This window comes from Theropithecus gelada, chromosome 19 (assembly GCF_003255815.1).
Source record: "Theropithecus gelada isolate Dixy chromosome 19, Tgel_1.0, whole genome shotgun sequence".
Lineage (NCBI taxonomy): Eukaryota > Metazoa > Chordata > Mammalia > Primates > Cercopithecidae > Theropithecus > Theropithecus gelada.
The window spans coordinates 46,111,477-46,131,195 of NC_037687.1; the positions used below are offsets into that span (position 1 = coordinate 46,111,477).

A 19,719-nucleotide genomic window follows, 5' to 3' on the forward strand; every position below is an offset into this window, starting at 1 on the left:
AAAACCAACATAGTGCAACACACTCATCACAGCCTGAACACTTGAGTCCAGGCTTGGGGGTCTGGAGAGGTGAAGGGAGGCCATGCCTGTACCACCTTCCCCACCAGATCTGCCAACAGCATATGCACCGAGCGCATAGAGACCACACTGCTGCTCTCTGGTCGGTCCTCAAATCAGGAAGCTTTGGGATTTGGGACTTGGGATGTTAAGGACCTATTCAGTAGCCACACCAGGTCCCAAGTGTGGGGAGTGGTGGTTCCCGAGGACTCATGCCGGAGTACCTGATTGTGGCTGCTTCCGTGAATTACAAACCAAGGGCTAGAGCTGTAATTTATAAAATATCCTTTATTTATTCTAAGGAACAGTCAAGCAGTAGCTTAAAAAAAAAAAAAAAAGACACATTTTTTGAAAGATATTATTAGTGTTGTGACCTGGCATTGGGCCCCCAGTGAGTGGGACAGTGGCTGGGGCCACCTGCTGTGGCTTTGCGAGTTCTCTGTACTCACTGGCAGGGGTTTGGTGGGAAACTGGGAAGCTTTGGCACGGTTCTGTCCAGTTGCTTATAATCAAGAATAATGAGTTTTGAGGTTTACAAAGAGCAGAAGTAACATTTATACTGCTGGCATTTGACAAAAGATTGCTTATAATATACTCATTCTAGGAAGTGTAAAAATGCTTTAAAGGAATGATAATTTGTACTTACTGTTTATGGGGACTAGATATATTAGAATTATAGCATCATTATGGGAACATAGTATTTCTCTATAAATTCAGAAATTCTCTGGTTGATGTGAAATCATACTTCCTGGTTTTACTTAGTTAGTAAAGAAATAAATAAATTAGAGTAACATTTAGTCAGGTAGTTACTCCTTTTTCCCCTTCTTTATTAATAAATTTTATTTTTAGCACAATGATTTACCCAAAAAGAGAGTTTGAGAATGTTCGAGAATCTCTACCACTCGGTAACCATGCTGGCTGTTATATCAGAAAAATCCATAAACACACACAGCAGCGAGCTGTTTTCACAAGACTTCCTTGCTAATAAACACAACACTTTCTCCTCCACTCAGATGGGAGCCTCAGATGCCAAAACGCAGATGTGCCAACTATAGGCTCGTTGCTAAGCAAAGAAACCTATCAAGTTTGTCCAGCAAATTCGATTGTACAATGGAATGGCGTCTGCTCTGCGGCCTTGGACAGGGAGAGGCTGGTCTGTGCGGCTGTCCCCTGAGGCAAGTCGAAGCTGGTGGCCCTTAGGGGGCAGGTAAAATGGTTCTCATGGGTTAGAACATAAGGGCTTTGAGAAAAAAATGCAAAAAGTCTCATTAAAATTGGAGGCCTATGTGAATCTGTTTACATAGAGGCATACTGAGATCTCGTTCTGTGCTCAGGTGAACTGCAGGTCTCACACTGGCAGCGCAACTCGGCCCCCCCAGCTGGCCTGAGCCACCGCCTGCCACCTCCTCATACCATTACGTGGGGGTCTAAAGAGGACATCATCCCCAACCAAGGAACAGTGAGAGAGAAAATCCCAAACATTTAAGACAGGGTTCAAAAGCACCCAGACGCCTTCTGTCTCTTTCCCAGTTCCCATCTGGCTAGGGGCTGTGAATCAGGATTCAGAATCTGTGCTGCCCGGAGGGGACAGGCACCCAAATGCAATAAATAACACCAAGCTCAAGACCCAGCGGCTGACCTTCCCCCACCACCGCTGCGGGTTATTCCTCGATGTGAACTGAAGGATCCAAGGGAGGAATCCGTTCCGCCCCCAAACCTCCCTGCACAACATCGAATGTGGGAGTCCGGCCGCTGCTTCTGCACAGGACAGAGCCTCCAGTCTTTTGCTTGAGAGCATCATTTATGGCACGGACTGGGAACGCAATGTGTTCACACAAACGCACGACAATTGTACATCAGCATCTTTACAATATTAAAGGAGCCATATACAAGTCTACAGCCATTGTACACAGGATGGTGATGGCTGGGGAGCCCCACCCACCAGTCCTCTGTGGTTTCTCCACTGGAGAACACTCCGGGAGCTGTCACAAGGCCGGGGGAGCAGTGTCCATCTTTGGGCCTGTCGTGGGGGGCGGCAGCAGGTCTGCAAGGACTCCTCAGGGCCAGTCCTCACTGGAATCGGGGGTCAAGAGCGCCAGGTCTGCCTGTGTCCAGGTCTCATCGGCAGGCTAGTTTAACAAGTTTAATTAAAACTCTGTGCATACTCGCATGAGAAAACTGGAGCTGGGGATGGCTCCCTGAGCTGGGGACCTAGAAGACGCTGCTGACAGATGGGCCCCTTTGTGGTGGGGCCCATTCCTGAGGTAAGGTGCAGCCCTGAGGCTGGTCCGAATGGGAGGAGACTTCTCCAGCAGCCCAGGTGCCGGTCCACACAGACAGAACCAGAAGCCCCCGGGCAGGAGGAGGTCAGGTGACCCGGGGAGTGCAGCCTGAGCCCCCGACGGCAGCAACAGTGAAGGTCTCAGGTGGTTACAGAGTCACTCAGCCCTCAGGCCCCCACCACTCTCCTCCCAGCAGCCCTGCAGCACACATCCCTGCATCTGTCCCGAGAGCCCCAGCCCTGCAGGCATCTGGGCCTGAATGCCAGGCAGCTGGTCCACCCTGTGGCCATGCTGCGCAGCCATGCTGCACGTCCGACTGAGAACTGAGCACCAGATAAAGAAGCGTTGGTCCTTGTCAGCCTCTCTGACTTCTGCAGTTAGGGTTGCATCCATTTTAAATACTGTAGAAAAATAAGCCATCTCGGACGCTAGGAGACCCGCCAGAGTCTGCCCTGCGTGGAGAGGGATAAACAGCTCCTCTGAAGTAGCTGCAGACGACTCTTCCAAACCCAACCCAGCAGGCCCCGGGGCCTCAGAGGATGCTGCGCCAGGCTGGGAAGCTGAGGGGCTGGGAGAGCTGGCAGCCGAGTTCCCACCGCTGCATCTTTGGGTCACATCAGCAGTCCTTCTGCAGGCATGCCTCCAGCATCCTACATTCTGTTGCCATGACACCTGGGGCCCTGGTGCTTGCTGGGCCAGCTTTGGACCCTCTAGCCTCACCCTCAGTCTCAAGCCCATGGCCAAGCATACACAGGCAGAACTCCCCAGCACTGTTTCCAGGTTCCTGGGGGGGCCCAGGTAGGCACTGAAGCAGGGCCTAGTCCAGGGGTTCCTGCTTGATCCGAACAGCAGTGGGGGTGGGCTGTGGCCGCCGCTCCTCCCGGCAAAGCACGTACTCACTGAATTGGGAGGAGTCCACGCCGCCCCCACAGGACGCGGCCACGCTGAAACCCCTCTGGAACAGCCGCTCCAGGACCTGCCCAGGAAGAAACAGAGGTCATCAAGGCCAAGCTGCAAGAGGACACCTGGCTTGGCCTGGCAGGCAGGTGGGTGCCTGCTGGGGCAGCCAGCCAGAGCACCTTCTGTGATGGTATCAGTCTCGGTCACCAACAAAGGTCCCTACAGAACCACGTGCTGGGTTCCACCATCAGAGGGACAGAAGTTGCCAGGCCCAGTGACCCCTCAGGTTACCAAACCCAGTTGGATGACCCCACCCAGGTCACCATTCTGCTGCCCTCAGGGCCTTGATTCCAGGAGGCAAAAAGAGCCTTTGGGTCCCTTCTTTCTTCTGTAGGGTGTAACCTGTACCCTTTCTCCAGACACATGGCCCCAAGCATCCTGCCTAACTGAGTCCTGCCCCAATAATGGAGAGTTCCCTGTCCTTCAGCCTCTAGGCATCCAGCGGCTTCCCTGAGCTGTGCATTCCAGGTGGTTTGAGGCCTGGGGGCACATCAGCTAGTGGGAGCTCTGGAGGGAGAGAAAAAGGAGAAGTCCTCTCAATATTTGAGTCTCTGCAGGCATCCACAACTATGTGGGTCTGTGTCTCTGGGAGGGTGAGGCCTGATGACTGTGTGTAACACCTGTCTCCTGCAACTAGCAAGTTCTGACCAACAGGCTGTGGAATGCATGCATGGGGGGACCTCTTCCCTGCAAAGCCCATTCTACCCTAAACCGGAAATGTGCCAAGCTCTTGGGTCTGCGAAGAGCTGTTGGAAAATAGGCCCTCACTCCATCTGAGTTGTCCAATTCTTGGACCCATCCAGGAAGAGCCGGTCCAGGGATTCTCTTGGCAGCTGGTGGGTGCCTGCGGCTCCCAGGTCAGCAAGGAGAGGGAAGGGGCTCCAGGCCACCTTTCCATTCAGCCTCTGTCCTGCCTCGCCTGTTGCCTGGGTTTAATTCGAATCCAGAGTCAGAATGTGGGTGTCAAATGAAGCACGCTTTGTTGAAAATACTCTGGGCCATTTTTATAGAACATCCTTTTGGGGAAAAAAAAAAAGTTCAGATCGATTTTTTTAAGTCCATCCCCCAGGCACCATCATTTAATTATGAGAGGGACATAAATTATGCATCCACACATTGTTGCCTTTTTTGTAGGATGGCACGGAGGGCTTCACCATTTCAGGGATCGCGCCTCCCTCCAGCTCACTCTGCCCCTGGAGGGCTCCGCGGACACCGGGGGTGCGGCGGGGAGGGGGCAGCGCGCAGCCCTCACCTGTACCGAGTTGAGCCGGCAGTAGCCGTTGAGCGGGAAGCGGATGACGTGCGTGGGGTCCTGGTTCCAGCCGGCGTTGACGGAGTTGCACATGACGTCTCCGGTCTCAGGGAAGACCTCCTCGATAAGGGCCTTCTCGCCGCTGAGTGCGATCCGCTCGCCCAAGTCGGGCGTGACGCGCACCACCAAGCAGTCACAGGCCCGGCTGCGGCGCCGCTGCTCCTGCTCCTGCTGCCAGCGCTCCAGCTCGCGCACCATGGGCTGCAGCTGATAGTAGCGCGCCTCCTCGTACAGCAGGCTGAAGTCCTGGGGACAGGCGCACAGGGTGTTGATGTAGGTGTCGGGGTAGGGGTGGGTGGGGGGAGCGGGGGAAGGGGGAGGTGGGAGGCGGCCTGCCGGTTCCAACCAATTCTGCAGGAACTGCGACTCCCAGGGCATCGTGTGGACTGGGCCGGTTGCACCCATTGTACAGATGGGGCAACTGAGTGTTTGCAAGTATAAGGAACCTAGCCTTGTCCCAAGGGCAGCCGCTGATGTGCACCTGTGCCAGCCCCCCTGAACTCTTCCATCTGGCCCCAGGGACTGGGCAGTGAAGCCTCCCCATGGAAAGACCGGAAGCTCCACTAAAGGAGGAGGCTGTGCCTATGCCTGGGGACCTGCTGCTGCCTTAGAATCCCACCGAGAGAAGAGATCATGCTGGGCACAAGGCAGCCGGCCTGTGCCCATCCTGGAGAAGCTCACAGCCCACCTGGAAGCAAAAACAGTTCTTCTCCAGCCAGGCCTGCCTGGGTCAGATTTTCACCTTTATCATCAACCAGCCCTGAGACCTCTAAACCTCTATACCTCACTCACTGAACGTCTCAGTTCCTTTTTTTCTTTTTAAAGACGGACTCTCTCTGTCACCCAGGCTAGAGTGCAGTGGCTCGATCTTGGCTCAGAGCAAACTCCACGATTCTCATGCCTCAGCCTCCCGAGTAGCTGGGACCTACAGGCGCCTGCCACCACACCCAGCTAACTTTTATATTTAGTAGAGATGGGGTTTTTCCATGCTAGCCAGGCTGGTCTTGAACTCCTGCCCTCATGTGATCCACCCACCTCGGCCTCCCAAAGTGCTGGGATTACAGGTGTGAGCCACTGCACCCGGCCTCAGTTCCCTTATGTATAAAATGGATATAAACAACCAGTTCAGGGAATTAAAGTGAGGATCAAAGGATGCAAGATGTGTCAAGTGCCTGGTCCAGCCCCTGCCCAAACAAGCAGAGTGTGATATTGTCCGGGGGAGGGGAAGCCTGCCCCCTGCCAGGCAGCCCCCTTCTGGGCAGAGCAGGCTCACACAGACCGTCCCTCAGGCACTGATAGTGGCCCCATGCCCCAGGTCACATATGCACACCATACACGCTCACCCATACCCACCCCACCAGGAGTGGCCAAGGTCCCATAGGTCCCATGACTCATGCCTGAGGAAGAGGCAAGGAAGCCCAGCCCCCTGACCTACAGGCCCTAAGTCCCTTCCACCTGCTGGTCCTGGCTTTTGGAACTGCCTCCAGGGAGGCCTAGATTCTAACCCTGACCCCTGGGCCTCTCATTGGTCAGTGGCCCATCCTGCCTCTTCTGCCTCATGCAAGGGTTCCTCAGGGCTCTATCCTGGGCCTCTGCTCTCTCCACTCCCACTTGCTTCTGAGATTTTTATTTTATCTTTTAAGACAGGGTCTCATTCTGTAGCCCAGACTGCAGTGCAGTGATGTGATCATAGCTCTCTGCAGCCTTGAACTTCCAGGCTCAAAGGATCCTCCTGTCTCAGTCTCCCAAGCAGCTGAGACTACAGGAATGAGCCATCATGCCAGGATAATAATAATAATTATTATTATTATTTGTAGACACAGGGTCCAGGCTGGTCTGGAATTCCTGGGATCAAATGATCCTCCTGCCTTGGCCTCCCAAAGCACTGGGATTACAGGTGTGAGCTACCTCTCCTGGCCATTCTCCTGAGATTTTAAATGATAACCGCATACCAGACAATCCCATCTTTTGTCATGGCCCAGAATTTCTCCATCTGATGCCCCACCAGCTTGCCCATGCAGGGGCAGAAACCCCACTCCCACAGCCTGGTCCACCCTGGGCCTGGACTTACCAACTCAGAATTCAAGCCACAAGCCCCGGGGCACCCGCAAGAGGCCCTTTACACTGCCACAACCACATGCTTTTGCTTGCTTGCTTGCTTATTTATTTATTTACTTACTTATGGAATTTCGGAATTTCGCTCTGTTGTCCAGGCTGGAGTGCAGTGGTGCTTACTTACTTACTCACTCACTTACTTACTTACTTAATTTCGCTCTGTCGCCCAGGCTGGAGTGCAGTGGTGCGATCTTGGCTCACTGTAACCTCCGCCTCCTGGGTTCAAGCAATTCTCCTGTCTCAGTCTCCTAAGTAGCTGGGACTACAGGTGCCCACCACTATGCTCAGCTCATTTTTGTATTTTTAGTAGAGATGGGGTTTCACCATATTGGTCAGGCTGGTTTCAAACTCCTGACCTCAGGTGATCCACCTACCTCGGCCTCCCAAAGTGCTAGGATTACAGGTGTAAGCCACTGCGCCTGGCCTTTTTGAATTAAAAAAAATTTTTGTATAGACAGGGTCTCGCTATGTTGCCCAGGCTGGTCTTGAACTCCAGGCCTCAAAGGATCCTCCCCACTCGGCCTCTCAAAGTGCTGGGATGACCGTAGTGAGCCACTGTGCCTGTGCTAAACAGAAGTCTGATGTGCCACCTTGCGCCATCTTCTCTATCTCCATCCTGGTCCATCCAAAGCCTCCACCCAGCCTCCCTTGGCCTGGGGAAGGGGCCTCATCCATAATTGCCTCACTGCACCCACCCCCACCCCTCCCTGCCTCCTTCCCCACACAGCAGTCAGAGAGATCTTCCCAATTTGCAGACCTAACTGCCCTTCCCTTGCACACACCCCTTCCACTGCATTCAGAGTTAAATGCCAGGCACTGGGCCACCCGCCAAGGTCCTCACATCAAACAGCAGCCTCCTTTCCTGCCCTTCCCCTCCCAGGCCATAAGGCTCCAGGCTTGACACCTTCTTTCCAGTTCTGGAATGCATCAAGCCATCTGCCGCCCCCATCCCCTGCACCAAGGCCGTCACACCTGTTTGGCCCCGTTCTGCCTTTACCACCCAGATGAACTTCGTGTCTTTCAAACCCACCCAGCCCAGGTCACATGGAATTCAAGTTCAGTATCTGTCTGCCTCCTAGACTGTAAGTATTGTGGGGCAGGGCCTAATGTGTGTGTTTCACTGTTTTCAGCCTGAATTCAGTGGCTGGCACCCAGTAACTGCGTTGGATGAAAGACAAGGCCCCAGGGCTACTGGTCCTTTGAATAGAGGAAGGAATGAAGGAAGGAAGGACAGATATTTGCTAGTATTAGTATATGCCAGTGTACCCTAGGCCTGAGTTTCCTTCCTCCCAGGGTCCCTGACACGTGGGAGGGGCTCAGCACTGAGGCAGGACCCAGGGAACCAGGTCACCTGCCGATGGGCTCACCCTGAGACCTGGAGGTTACCTTGTTTAAAGGGTATCTGTTTCGGTCATCAGGGCTTTTCTCCCTGCAAATTGCCCAACACGGAACAGACTTTTTTTTTTTTTTTTTTTGAGAGAGTCTTGCTCTGTCATCCAGGCTGGAGTGCAGTGATGTGATCTCGACTCACTGCAACCTCTGCCTCCACCTCCTGGGTTCAAAAGATTCTCCTGCCTCAGCCTCCCAAGTAGCTGGTGTTACAGGCGCCTGCCACCACACCTGGCTAATTTTCGTATTTTTTTAATACTTTATTTTTCAAAGTCTAATTACAGTTATCTTTTTATTTTTTTCTTGTGTTTTCCTCTTTTTTTTTTTTTTTTTTTTTTTTGCGATGAAGTCTTCCTCTGTCGTCCAGGCTAGAGTACTCGGCCCACTGCAACCTCTGCCTCCTGGGTTCAGGTGATTCTCCTGCCTCAGCCTCCCGAGTAGCTGGGATTACAGGCCTGCCACCACGCCTGGCTAATTTTTCTATTTTTAGTAGAGACAGGGTTTCGCCATCTTGGCCAGGCTGGTCTCAAACTCCTGACCTCATGATCCACCCGCGTCGGCCTCCCAAAGTGCTGGGATTACAGGCGTGAGCCACCGTGCCTGGCCTAATTTTTGTATTTTTAGTAGAGATGGGGTTTCACCAAGTTGGCCAAGCTGGCCTCGAACTCCTGACCTCAAGTGATCCACCCACCTTGGCCTCCCAAAGTGCTGGGATTACAGGCATGAGCCACCACGCCCAGCCGATGGAACAGATTTATGAACCTCTAACTACTATATCGCTGGCACACGCCCATGTTTAAACACGACAAATGTTCAGTTGGGGTACGTTCCGCAGCTTAATTGTTGTTATATACCCTGATAAATAAGCTAAAAATGTGAGAAAACAAAATTAGTTTAGAAAAACTGATTTAGCCCTCGGCTTCATCGTTTAACTTTTTATGGTTACCATGACAACCAGGGGTCCATTTATTAAGTCACAGCGTCCCCTGTGTAATGCCATCGCACAGGCAGCGCAGGGGGGCCGCCAGCCATGGACTTACCTTAAAGTCATCCGGGAGCAGCAGCTTGGACGTCCGCAAGAAGCTCAGGACGTAGCGGAAAATCTCCCCATCCCGGTCAATGAAATAATGTTGCTTCAAACTGTCCAGGACGATGGGTTCAGTGCCATTGAAGAGGCGGCTTATTCTAGGAGAGACAGGTGAGGTGGGATGTCTGAAGGATGGGGCCAAGTCCACCTGTCTTCCCACGCCCTGCCCCCACTCCTTAGGGCCCACACGGCTGGAGGGGCGAGGGACCTGACGTAGGTGACTCTGGAAGTGTTCCAGGCCTGGCAACATCTGCACACACCCGGGGCAGCCAGGCTACAGTTGACAGGACACACCACACATCCTGCCTACACCTGCGAGTCACAGCCAGAGAGGGGCACACCCAGCTGTACACACCAGCCCGCCAACACATGTTATGTTACAAGCCTGGAAAGCTATGGCAAGACACAGGCACCTTATCCCCTACACACAAACCAGCTGGTCACAGGCCTGGTGCACACACCCTGCCAGACAGATCCATCCAGAAAATGCACATGAACCATCCAACACCCCTGCCAACAGCTACACACCCAGTAAACCAGCCAGGACATACATCCTCCCCGCCCAACCCATGTAAACGAGTGTGAGACACAACAGGCCTGTGCAACAGGCACGGGGTCACACGGTCCCTTCCTTCCCAACACACACATATCACGCGGACCCAGACACATCCAGGAAAAGACACGCACCTGTCAATACCAGGTACCCAGAGACATGACGGCACAAATGCCCCACTGCCGTTCACTCAGGGAGCCCACGGGGAGAAGAGGCAGACAGGAGGGATGGCAAGTGTGCCACGGTACACACATGCAACAGGGCCCTTGCACACATGCCACAACACAGACATACACACACACCAGTATGTACACACACAGAAACCATGCACACACATGCGCCACAGTGCATACATATGTGCACACATGCCGGAGTGTATGCATACCACACCTAGTGGTGGGGGATGGGGACTGGAGAGAAGGCAGGTGCCGGTACCCTGTCCTCTGAAGGGCAGTGGTTCTAACAAATGCAAGACCGGGAGAAGGGTCTTGGGGAGCCCCTGATGCCTGTCCCTGTCCACTCCAGGGAGAAGGAGCCAGGTCTCAGAGCCAGGACTGATACCACCTCCCCAGTGCCCAGAGCGGCCAGCTCTGGTTTGGAAACTGCCCTGGCAGAACCCAGGTCGAGCTATGGATAACTAGGAACCCTAAAGAGGGGTGGGGATAGCCAAGGGCTTGGCTTGGTGTTCGAACAGGAAGGAGGTTGGCATCGTTTCCCCAAAGGCAGCACCACCACATCCTTCAGCAGGCAGGGCCACACTCCTGCCCAGCTGGACCCTGCCAAGGTGGCAGCTTCTCTGGACCCTGCCAAGGTGGCAGCTTCTCTGCACAGCTGGGAGAACAGTAGCTCCAGCTTGGGACCCAGGCTTCCCAGCCTGGCCTGCACACAAGCTGGAGCCTAAACCCTTCACTCTCTGCCTGCACCAGCAGGGACCCCTGCAGGGATGCCCCCTGTCCCAACAGCAGCCCATTCCTCTGTCCACTCCAAGTCGGCTGCCTCCAGGGTCCTGCCCCACTGCCACCTGCACCCAGGACACACTAGCTGGGCAGGAGCTGAGGGGGTTAGAGCACCCAAGTCTGCCCTCAGGGCCTCCCGTCCACACCATCCTATGCGCTGATGGCCTGGCACACTCAATGCATCAGCCATGATGGTCTGTCCAGGTATGGAGTCTCTGGGAACACAGTGCAGATTTCTGTCCTAACAGGGTAGTATAAAGGACACGGTTTAGCTGGGCACCGTGGCTCACACCTGTAATCCCAGCACTTTGGGAAGCTGAGGTGGAGGATTGCTTGAGGCCAGGGGTTCGAGACCAGCCTGGGCAACACAGCAAGACCCCATCTCTACAAACAATTTAAAAGTTAGCTGGGTATGGTGGCATGCACTTGTAGCCCGCTTGGGAGGATGAGGTGGGAGGATCACTTGAGTCCAGGAGTTTGAGGTTGCAATGAGCCGGGATCACACCACGTACTCCAGCCTGACCAAGAAAGCCAAACGCTGTTGTTTAAAAGAAAGAAAGAAAGAAAAGGGCAAGGCTGTCATGGGCATGGGGAGGTCAGAGTCTGCTGTGAGCCCGAGTCTGTGGAACCAGAGCTGCAGCCACCCAGATACAATTCATCTCAGAGCTGTAAAAGCCGAAGAGCCCTGTCAACCCCCTAGGCCTGGTGACAATGGCACTGCAGGTCACAGCCCCTGCTGGAAAGGCTTGTGGGTTGCACAGCTGGCTCCAGTTACAAAGGCCCTAGGACCTGGCCTAGAAGAGCGTGGGCATCCAGATGTCAGAGTGAGGGCCACCCGGCATTCCTGGAGACAGATGGGTCTGGCCCAGGCTGCCAGATACCATGGGCAGTGGTTGGCAAGTGGCTAAGGTCCACGTGTGGCACCGGTAGGAAGTAAGAGCTACATCCACAGGGGAGTCAGCAGATCCAAACCCTCGGCCTCTCTGGGAACTCTCCCCACCATTCCCAGTGGAGCGCCAAAGTCCATGTAAGCAGGCAGCATTCTAGGCCTGGCTGAGTTCCCGACCCTTCTGACGTCAGGTCTGGCTGAGGCTCTAGCTGGTCCTGTTGGTCTAGAAGACTCCTGATGCACCCACATTCCAGGGCTGGATGGGTTCTAGGTTGTCTCATTGGTCCAAGTTTAGAAGGTTCTCCATCTGCCTTATTTCAGGACAGGCTGATTCTAGATCTTTCCATGGCTCAGTGTCGACTCCTGGATCAACCGGCAGCTGTACAGCCTCTCCCAGGACAGAGGCCTTTCATGCCCTCAGTGTCCAAGGCTGCCAAGGACGTGAGCAGGTTGAGGAAAGGTGAGGATAATCACCATGGAGGAGCCCCCAGCCATTCTCAGCCCTGCAGGTGTGAGTTCCCAGCTCTGTCAGGGGCTTCACGTTCCCCGTGGAAAACGGCCCAGGTCACCCTCTGAGAGAGGCTGCAGGGTTTGAGGCGCCGGCTTCCGAAGTCCTCCATGGAATTAGGTGACCAGTTCATGCTGCAACAGCTGGGACCCTCAGGGACAGAAAAGATGCCTCCAACCACCCGCCCTGTGTGCACAAGGGGGAACATCAGGATGGCCTTCGTCTTTTTGTTTATTTCCTTTTTTTTTTTTTAAGCTCTGGCTCCAATTTCCTGGCTGTTTCAGGCACCAGGTTTTAAGAGTTCTGAAGCTCCTGGCCATCTTCATTTGATGCTTCCCACAGTCAGGATGGATGTCAGAGTGTGGCTGTGCTGGCGGCATCTAATGGGTGTCAAGCAGGCAGGACACCAGCAAGGGGGCCAGCCCAGGGAGTCCACTCCCAGCCCCGGCTGCGCTCAGCTGTCTCAGGTGAGGACCAGTGACTGTTCCTAGGCAGACCAGACAAGGCACCCAGCACGAGGCTCTTCAGCACCCAGGCCACCCCGACCACCGAGACCCAGAAGCCCAGGCAGAGTTCCCGGTGGGAACTGAGGGTGGAGGTCCCAGCTTTTACAGTGCTGCCTAGGGCAGGTCATCACCACCATCCAGAAACACCCTGAGGACCTTAGCACTCTTAGTCCTCCATCTCCAGGTGTCTCATAGATCAGTGACACTAGGTGAGATTGATTTTTTTTCCAGAATTGGTGGCAAACAGTGCTTGTATTATAATAATTCACTACAAGAAGGACAAGAGAGATCTGAGGGGCTCTTGCCAGCACAGCTGCTTGACCCACTTCTCAGGCCCCCCGGCCCCCTGGCCCCTGATTGTCCTACAGGTCACACCATCCCTGGTCTCTAGTCCAAAGCTTCAGGCCTGCAGAGCGCCCCCATGGCAGCCAGAGGCCATCCAGGCAGAACAACATTCACCTTGAGCCCCAGCCATGGGGAAGAACGAACATAGACTGCCACCCCTTGGGCACACCAGGAGGGTCCCAAGTGCCAGATCACAGGGCCACAGGGGCCCTAGCTCCCCATGAGAGCACACCCTACACCGCAGAACAGAGCAATGGGTGAGCAGCACAGTGCGGCTGGGTGAGGGGAGATGGCCCCCTGCCCTCCGGCTCTCAGGCAGCAGCCAAGAGCCCAGCATGAGAAGCCCCTCCCACCTGCCTCCCCCAGGGCCTGGGCTGTGATTACTCCAGACAGGCAACTCTGATTTCAGGAAACACTCTTCAGAGAGGGTTGTGGGCAAAGGTTTTATGAATTTCACAAATGTCGTCAACCGATTAAGGGCTGATCTATCTCAAACAACTCGGAAATGCCGCAGAAGGCAAAATGGAAATTAAATAAGCAGAATCTATCTCCCATCCTAGACAGGGCTCTGTGAGTGAGCACACAGGCTGATACTGCTCACCTGGCCTCGTGGCTGTTGTCCCCACCCCACAAACCCCAAGGCCACAGGACCCCAGGCTGAGTCTCTGTCCACCCGGGGTACTGGAACACCAGTCACCATCTGCACCCTAGACTCTCTAAATTTGGAACTAGACACTGCATCCATTTCCAGTTTTTCCTCCTCAAGGGACCACGCGAGCCCCTGCACGGACTTCCCTGCAGCCCCAACAGGCTCGGAAAGCCACCGCCACGTACTACCATCCTCCCTGCTCTGAGCCACCACACCAGTGACAATACAGCCTGCCACGTATGCTCCCCAGAGACGATCCCTCAGTGTCTGGGGGATTAATTAACTCCTCCTGTTATTTTAAATGCGTAACACAGGGGTGATGCCCGCAGCCTTGGCCCTCCCACGCTCAGCCTTCAGCAGCCCCAGGGGAGCGGTGACCGTCTCTCTGTGCCAGGAGCAAACATCCTCGGCTGAGCAAGCTGCTCAGAGACCCACCCCACCTCGGGTCAGTCCTGCTGCCGTGCCAACGGGGAAAGCAGGTCCCTCACCCAGGAGAGAAACGCCCTGCAGGGAAGAGCAGGAGAGTTGGCAGCACCCAGCACCCCGCACCTCTCGCAGGCCAAGGGCCTGGGCAGCCTGTAAGTTCAGCAGCATGGAGGGTACCTGTGAGCCCCCAACCAGAGTCCTGGCCTGAGATCCTTTATCCACTGCTGAGGTATGTGGTTCATTCCTAGTTAGTCACTGCAACACCAGCTCCAAGGAAAGCCTGCTGCTAGCCTCTAGGGCCCAGCAATGGCCACCGAAAATGACAAAGATGACACACTGCTGCTTATCACAGCTCTTCCTCCCTCCCCTTGTGAATTTCACAGGGGTGGAATAGGAAATAGGATTAAATACCCACCCCCATAACCCCAAGATTTACCTACTCAGTATCACTCACAAATGACCCCCTGCAGAGGCCAGGCCTAAGTCTTCCTCCAGAGGAACCTTGAAGGTACGTGAGACTACCCAGCCCGCTGCTGGCAGGCTCAGGCAGGGCTGGCTCTGAATAAGCCCTAGGCCCCTGCAGGTGGGTCAGGAGGTCCACCTTGCACTACCAATGCCGCCAAGTCAGGGTCACAAGCCTCTGTGCACAGCAGCTTTCAACAGGCAGATTCGCACTCCCCAACCCTAGCTCCCTCAGGCTGTGTCAGCTTGTGCACCCTGGAGAGCCTGGTGGGTGGAGTGACAGGGGGGAGAGACCCCATCCCCCAGGCAGCAGATTACAGCTGCTGCCCTGACTCACACATGCCTGATGTTTCAAGGGGCTTGCTCTTACCTGGAGTCAGGGTACTTGGTGAGCGTGGCCAGGCTGCTGGTGTACATGTGGCCGCCCACATCGATGTGCACAGGTGCATTGGACTTGGTGAGCTGGGCTGGCAGGGGGATGCCCTGGGCCGCCAGGGGAGACACAGGCGACCGGGTGAGAGACAGCCGGGACATGTTTCCTCCCTCCTAGAGATGAAAATAAAGCGGAACACAAGAGTTTCTCCACAACATGGCCATGCACTCCCTTTATTGCAAGTGTGATCACAGATCTAATCAGATCACTTCTGCCGGTGCCTGATCACATATTCAGCTGACAAATTATGGCCACCACTGTAATTAAGTGTATTTGCATCATTTTCTTCAAAGTACCAGAGGGAAAAAGAAAGATGCTTATTAGCAATAAGAAACCAAGAAAAAAAAATTTTCAAGGTGTCAGCCTCCAGGGGCATAAAAGAAACTGCAAAATTCTAATTAAAGGTCATGGGCTTATGTGTTAGATGTGAAATATCCCCTGACAAACGAATCACCAATTTGTGAATTGGGATTCAGGGGTTTTTTGCAAGTTTGTCTCAGTAACGAGACACCTCTAAATTAGTGACTTCCTCAGCACCTAAGGCGTTGAGTTTTATACATGTAGTAAATTTCACATCAAATTAAGAGCATTTTTGTTTCAAAAATACATAATCCTACAGCCAGTCAACAGCCACCTTGAGTGTCATGGCCCCAAGGAAGGGCAGCCAGTGAACAGGTGCTGGGGAAGAAGGGAAAGAGGGGACCCCTGGTGGGGACCCAGCCCACCCTGCAGGCTCACCGCGGTGCCGGTGCTGCCGTGTGTGTGAAGCGAGGACCCGCTCGGCCGCTCCTTGCGGTGAGGCATCTAGGCTTCCATCCCTGCCCAGAGTATCTGCGGGAGGCATCGACGAAACCAGAGAAGGCTTATTCCTCATAGTCATCTACCATGGAGTCAAAGACACTTAGAATCGTTCTTTCTGCATGCTCTCTGAGACCCCGCGAGGTCCATGCAGCCCTCCCTGATTGACGCCACCACCACTATGTCTCTATCTGTCTCCACACCCCGAAGCAGGCCTCCAGGCTGTAGCAGATGACACACATACACATGCACACACACACACAGTCACCCTCACACATGTGTTTTCTGGGCAGCTCCATGTCTGCTAATTCAGCTAATGACAGCACTGAAACATATGCTCACCATTATTGCCCCAAAATGTTTCAGAACAAATCAGATTTTCCTGGTATTCTTGTTTCAAGCCATGTTACCAAGCGTGTCTCCTCTTGCAAAAGCCTCGTGGACCAAGGCTCAGAAAGCACCCCTCACCCTCCATGGGCCGGGGAACCTAGGACCTCTCTTAGTACCATCCCCATGGTGATAAGATACAGCTTGCATCTGCCCCCACACAGGGAAGCCTTTATGCAGAAGTCCAGGCACACAGATAAGGACAAGTCCCCTGGGAAGCCACCTCTTCTCTGTGGCTCCCAATAGCAGAGAAAACCTGTCTTTGTTTGCCTAGTCTGCACCTCACAGTTTCTCCCCAGACTCCCAGAGTGGCATTGCCTATGCCTAATGCATTCCAGACCCCTCGCCATCACATACCCCTGAGGCATCAGGAGATGGCCAGGAGGAAGCAGAGAGCAAGCAGATCAACCAATGGACCCTTTCTACTGCTCCTCCCCAGAGGCACTCAGTGACTCTCCTCTGTGCTGTAGCCACCTGAAATAAGATTGTCCCTCAGTCCCCGGAAGCCACACCCAGGGGCGCTTTGCGGGCCCTATGCAGGAGGAACAGAATTCTGCAGCCCCGTTCACTGATTTACGGCTGTCTCAAAAGGGAGGAAGGAGGAGATCTGCACGTGAATAGTCACCCCCCTTCACACATCCACAGACACTGGCTTCCACAAACCTACCCTGGACGACTCTTGAAGGTTTAATCTATAAGAGAGCAACCACATGACATTCTTGGGACCCATGGGATTGCTTTTGCCCATTAAAACTCTGGGATCAAAATCTGTGCCTTGAAATTCAACATCCAATTTTAATCCAATGAGAATCAAATCCTGCAAACGTAAGCAAGGTTGCTCTCCTGTGACTTATTCTGCCCTGAGTGCCCGGGGAAGTTTCCTGACATAAAACTGGGGTGGGAGGTTGCAATGGGCAGACAGTGATGTGTAATGTATACCCTCACTGGGGCCTGTGGGCTCAGGGTCCACTGCTTTTGGCATTCCTGAGTTCCAGAAGCTTAAAAAAACAAAACCAGGTCACTTAGCTCAAGGAGTTCTGAGAACCAAAACACACCTCAGGAATGGATTATCCTGCCCTAGGAGGCTCTGCTGGGGGAGGAGTCAGAAGGGAAGATGCGCTGAGGATAAACTGAACAGGAAGGAATTCTGGCCGAAATTCTATCAAAGCGGACTGCAAGATATTTTACCCAATACCAGGACACTATTCCAAAGTGACATGAACACCAAGCCCCCATCACAGAAGCCGATCCACCGTTCTTAGCCCCTTTTACCTCCCAAGCACAACCTGATGTTCGTGGCAAACCAGAAACTTACCGTTGGAAGCCCCAGGCTTTACGCCTTGCCGTGAATCTCCAAGGCTTCCCCCAACAAGCGCATCTGTGCAGGACCACGACCCTCTTTCCGAGACCACTGCTTAAGTCAGAAGCACAAAAGTGGGTGCAGTGAGAGATACAAGTTCATTCCACCAGCACTAGCATCAAACCCACCACCCAGCCCCAGTGCGCCCTGGCCCGCCTGTTGCAGGGGCCTCAGCGATAGTGGTCGGGAGGGCCCACAGGTTTCCAAACTGGCCCGGTAGTGACCCGCTTCTCCAGCTGCGGCGGGAGACCCGGGTCCCCGCCCGCCCGCCGCCGAGCCCCGCCCGCCCGAGCAGAGAGAAGTGAGCAGAATGCCACGCTCATTTACACACAAAATGATTTTGTGTCCCATTGCGCTCGCAGTTGTTCGGCTCTCTGGGGGTGATTAAACTGGCTGAGCTGCGGCAGCTTGAGACGATTTCACTAAATCGCTTCTTCGTGAAGTCGCTTTTTTGCTAAGCTGTTATTTTAACCATAAAAGGTAAACAGAAGGCGCCTCTCGAGCTCCCTTCGGCTCCGCACTCAGGGCGCTGGCCCGGGGCGAAAGTCCCGGGGGCCTGCACAGTTGTCCCAGGGGTGGCCCCCGAGAGGCAGGCGGGCCACCTGGTGCGCGCCAGCTCCCCACCCTCGCCCCGCCGCGGAGCCAGCCGGCCGGTGTGAACTTAGGGGCGACGGGAGACCGCTGGGCCAGAGCTGGAGGCGCCGCGGGGCGGGGTGGCCGCGGCACCCGAAGCGCCGGGCTGGGCTGGGAGGGGTTGCGGTGGAGGCGGGGCGGGGACAAAGTTAAATCAAGAGGCAGACACTTGGAGACCACAGATGGGAAGCTCGCCTAATTAAGGACGTAAAAGCGCTTTTGTTCTCAAAGTTTATTGTTGCCGGGATTAAAAAAAATTAATTGAAACTAATGCTGTTATTCACTCGTGCAGTTAAATTCCTTCATGCACATTTGAGATACGGAGCGAAAACTTGAAGCTTATCTTTCTGCAGTCGGGGGTGGGGGCCGCCAGAAGACAGAAAGGCGCTGCAGCGGCGGGGGTCCGCCCCCGGGTGTGTTTGCGAGTGTGCCCGGTGCGCGCGTCCAGGTCAGGGGGTGCGGGCGGGCAGCGGGGAACAGGATCTGCAGGCGGCGATCCCGTCTCATCGCGGCCCTCTCCCAGCCCCAAACCCTGCGCGCCCGGGACCACCACCAGCGCGACAGCCCCTCCTGCCAGGTTTCAGACTCTTGGGGTGGGCGTCAGAGGACGCACATCTGTCCCGCTGGAGACTTTCTCTGATTTTGGGCGCCAAGCCGGGCCTTGTCCACCTCGAAGCCCCAATTGCGTGAGCCCGTTTCTGACCCCGGAAACTCGCCAGCTCTGCAGGGCGCTCGGCCCAGAACAGGGGCCAGAGTGTGGGGACCTGCACACACGCGCGCGCGCGCGCGCACACACACACACACACACACACCGCGCGGCAGGAAGCTCCGAGCCCGCCCGCGTGGGGAGGGTCCACCCGCGGCCAGGACCAGCCCACGTGGGCAGCCCCACTCTCGCACCAGGCCTTTGTGCTGGGCGCCCCCGCGCCGCCAGCCCCCGCCGCCCAGCAGAGGGACAAAGCGGCCGCCCCCGCCCAGGTCCGGACCCTGGCCGGGCGACTTTCTCAGTATCGCAGCCACTTCGGGGACAGGGGTGCGCGGCGCTGAGCGGTGGCCGCCCGCGCTAGGCTTACCTCGGAGCCGGAGCGGCAGATCGGGCTCGGGCGCAGCCCCCGCCCCCCGCAGCCGCCGGTCTCGGGCGCCGGGCGCAGCTTCGCCGCCTATGCTCGCTGCGCGGGTCGCTCCGGTCTCGTCCTGGAGTTACTTTCTCTCTCGCCCCCAACCCTCCCCCCACCCACCCCTCCCGCCCCGGCCCCCGCTTCGCGCGGCCCCTCGCGGCGCGGCGCGCCGGGGCCTCCCCTCCCCACCCTCCCCTCGCCTCCTCCCCTCCTCGCGGCCGCCGCCGCCTCCTCTTCGCGCCGCTCTCCGGCTGCCCTCCCGCCGCTCCCACCTCCTCTCCTCCCTCCTCTCTCTCCGGCGGCCTCCTTCGATTGCTGGAGAGAAAACCAGCCCCCCACTCCAGCCCGTAGCCCGCGCCTCGCCGCGGCCCAGCCCGGACGCAAAGGGCAGCGATCCGGCCCCAAATTACCCAGCGCGAGCGGGCGCGCGCGGCGACTCCTGGCTCGGGGCTCGGCTGCGCCGCGGGGCAGAGGATTAGAGTCGCAATTAGCTC

The 19,719-nt window shown here is 55.5% G+C and overlaps 1 protein-coding gene across 4 annotated transcripts; it reads right to left on the reverse strand.

Moving 5' to 3' along the window:
- Positions 1–327: 327 nt before the first annotated feature.
- KCTD15 (potassium channel tetramerization domain containing 15) lies at positions 328–19,327 on the reverse strand. Of its 4 annotated transcripts, XM_025368802.1 has the most exons (8): positions 19,181–19,327; positions 17,806–17,933; positions 17,430–17,525; positions 15,668–15,760; positions 14,867–15,042; positions 9,156–9,300; positions 4,552–4,857; positions 328–3,315 (listed from the first exon to the last, which is right to left on the reverse strand). In XM_025368802.1, exons 4-8 carry the CDS (start codon positions 15,731–15,733, stop codon positions 3,157–3,159), a joined length of 852 nt encoding a protein of 283 aa, XP_025224587.1. In that variant the 5' UTR covers positions 15,734–15,760; positions 17,430–17,525; positions 17,806–17,933; positions 19,181–19,327; the 3' UTR covers positions 328–3,156. The 4 variants fall into 4 exon arrangements, with proteins under 4 accessions (XP_025224587.1, XP_025224586.1, XP_025224585.1 ...); XM_025368801.1 differs by lacking the exon at positions 17,806–17,933; XM_025368800.1 differs by lacking the exon at positions 17,806–17,933 and having other exon boundaries at positions 17,430–17,528.
- Between the last annotated feature and the right edge of the window lie 392 nt (positions 19,328–19,719).